Source organism: Miscanthus floridulus, chromosome 7 (genome assembly GCF_019320115.1).
Source record: "Miscanthus floridulus cultivar M001 chromosome 7, ASM1932011v1, whole genome shotgun sequence".
NCBI lineage: Eukaryota > Viridiplantae > Streptophyta > Magnoliopsida > Poales > Poaceae > Miscanthus > Miscanthus floridulus.
Window position 1 is genome coordinate 52,542,053 of NC_089586.1, and position 2,868 is coordinate 52,544,920.

A 2,868-nucleotide genomic window follows, 5' to 3' on the forward strand; every position below is an offset into this window, starting at 1 on the left:
ATCGTACAACACAAGCAACGACTCCATTATTCATGCATTTTTACCAGCTATACATCTTTAAATCAAACTCCTGTGACTAATGAATCACCGGAAATAATAATCCTGGATGATGGAGCTCTCATTATCACTTGAACTGCAACTTGGATGCAAATGTTTGGCCAAACTTCCATCCTTGTGGCACCACGTTTGTGAATTCAATAGTTTGTCCATCCGTGTCTGTGACTCTAAACGAGAGCATCTGCCCGGTAAGATATGCAAGAGAGTGCCAGTTCGCACCCCAGTTGCGTGCCAATGGTGTCCAGTTACTCGAATTGGAGGTCTTGACTTCCATGGACTTGATGGAGCCAGCAGCCGCAACGTTGGTCACAAGCACAAGGTTGAAGTAGTCATGCCCATTGATGGTGAAGCGCACCCCACCTCGCTTCACGCAAGAAACTCTACAAGCAAGAAATTAGTTTTTGTTTTTTTTCAGCTAGGAAGAGGTAGTAGTAGGAAATAAATAAAAATACCTCTGGTACATGACGGGGATGATGCCGCCGGTGTGGACGCCGATCTTCTCAAATGCCGGCTGTGCCATGTCGAAGTGCGGGCGCTGCTGATTGCACCAGCCGCCGTCGGGCAGCGCCATGTTGGGTGGGCAGAAGTTGGTGGCCGTGACGGTGACTGTGACGCCGGGTTTGCAAAACCTTGGGTCGGCTCTCTTGCGGTCGCACGCGATCTTGTAGCACTGCCCGCATGAGGCCCCATCCTGAAAGAGCACCGTGCTCAGGGCCGCCGTCCGCGTGCCGTAGCCCTGGGAGTAGAGGTTCCCGTACCCGCACGCGCCGCCTGCCACCAAACACATATATTATTAGATCAGATCAGACGATGACAGATGTGCATCATATATGTTCATGGCATATATAGGAAAGCTGTCCCATGCATGGTTCTTGAGCGGTTAGCTTACCCATGGTGTCCGAGGCATCAGCACCTCCGTAGAAGGTGGCATGCGCCTTCAGCCACCCGGTTGGTGCCGGAGACGACGACGTGGTGGTGGGGACGGCGTCATTAGCGGCCATGGCCGACGCCCAACCGGCAGCTGCCAGCAGCAAGAGTATGAAAACTCGAGCTGGAGCCGTACCTCTAAGAACCGTAGGAGAACTGGAGAAGAAGCAGGAGACTATATGTACGTAGCTCAGAAAGCAGCAGGAGAAGAGTAAAGCAGTTGCCTGAATAATTTGGTGGTGTGTTTATATCTTCAGTAATTCTGTTGTACCAATCACTAGTAAACCAGACACATATATGTATATGGGTATGGATATAGAGTTTGTTTTGATGATGATGGTGCGATGATTGGTCTTGTATATATACATAGCCATTAGCCTTCGTAATCACTGTTGATTGGCGGCTCTTGGGATTATATATAATATATTGGCTAAATCTATTAAGGGCGCCGAACGAAGCAAAACCTGGTAAGGCTAGCTAGCGTGCACATGCATGTCTATGGCTATGCAGCCCCATCATGCATGGCTTAAGCTGCAATCCACAAGAGAGAGACGCACGCCGCCGAAGATGCGCGTTATGGACGCATTTGTATATATACTACTTATTATAACCGCCACTGCAGACGCGCACGGCGGCGCGGGTGCATGTGAAATGGAGTATAACGAGCGGTTTCCTCTTCACTAAGACAGGATGTCGTTTGTTTCGTCAGAGGCACGAGTGATGATCTGCACCTGCACCGGAATGAAAGGAAGGCCTGATTGGATGATGCCGTCGCCGCGCAGTCGGTCATGCCTAAGCTGTGGCAGACATTTCGTCCGCCGAACCTTCGTCACGCTAACAAGGGATAGCCTCGTCAAACTACGGTTGATATTAAAGTCAATTCTACCTTTTCTATTCTACAACTTCGTCAGGATAACCCCTAAACAAAATTTATATGTAGTTCTCTCACTGATTTTGTAAACCAGTGCACCATTCACTCTAACCCCTAATCAAAATATGATTTACTTAGGTCCTGTTTAGATGAACTAGGATGAGTAATTAGCTGACTAGTGATTATTAGCTAACTATTAATTAGCCCAACCCCGTTTGGATCCACGGGCTAACGACTTCATACCTATCTCCAGATGTACTAGAATACCCCTAACTTTCTCTCTCCCTCACCCTCTCTCACGACATCTGCTGCATTTCCCTGGGAGCCTAGGGCCCGCCGGAGTGTTGGAGCCGCACCGGAGCGGGAGCGGAGTGCCGGGCCGCGCTAGGCCACGCCGGAGCAGAAGTGGGGGCCCGGACCACATCAGGCCATGCCGGGGGGGGGGGGGGGGGGGGGGGGGGGGGGGGGGGGGGGGGTGGGCAGAGTGGCAGCAGATGGAGCACCAGGCTGCGCCAGGCCACGCAGAAATGGAGACCATGCTGGGGCTTGGGGTCCGGTTGCTGCTGCTCGCCATTGGCGTCCGAGGAGGACGGCTTGGCGGGGCGGCGGAGGATGTCGTTGACGCTTGGGGGGCGGATCTACACAGGCTACCTCGTCCTTGCCGGCGAGATGCTGCTTGGGCAGCGCAGGTGCATGAGAAAATAACAGAAGGAACCAAGCCGGCAGAGGATAGGGTCGCGCCTTGTCGAGCGGTTGCGGACGGGACCAAGGTATCCTATGACTTTTTTCAATCGGTAGAAACTTAGCCCCTGATAGCCAGGTTTGATGGACTAATTGGCTAACAACTAGTTTTTTTTTTAGAGGCTAACGACTAGTTGGAGTTATGGCTAAAGTTTAGCCACCTATTAGTCCACCTGTTTGGATCTTTAAGGGCTAAACTTTAGCAACTAGTTGTTAGCTCAAGGGATCCAAACAGAGCCTTAGGTGAGGTACTTTTGCTCTCTAATCATGAC

At 51.4% G+C, this 2,868-nt stretch overlaps 1 protein-coding gene across 1 annotated transcript; it reads right to left on the reverse strand.

The window, feature by feature from the left end:
* On the reverse strand, positions 1–1,156 carry LOC136463234 (expansin-A23-like). The gene is made up of 3 exons (XM_066462245.1): positions 947–1,156; positions 510–828; positions 1–437 (listed from the first exon to the last, which is right to left on the reverse strand). Exons 1-3 carry the CDS (start codon positions 1,056–1,058, stop codon positions 125–127), a joined length of 744 nt encoding a protein of 247 aa, XP_066318342.1. The 5' UTR covers positions 1,059–1,156; the 3' UTR covers positions 1–124.
* Between the last annotated feature and the right edge of the window lie 1,712 nt (positions 1,157–2,868).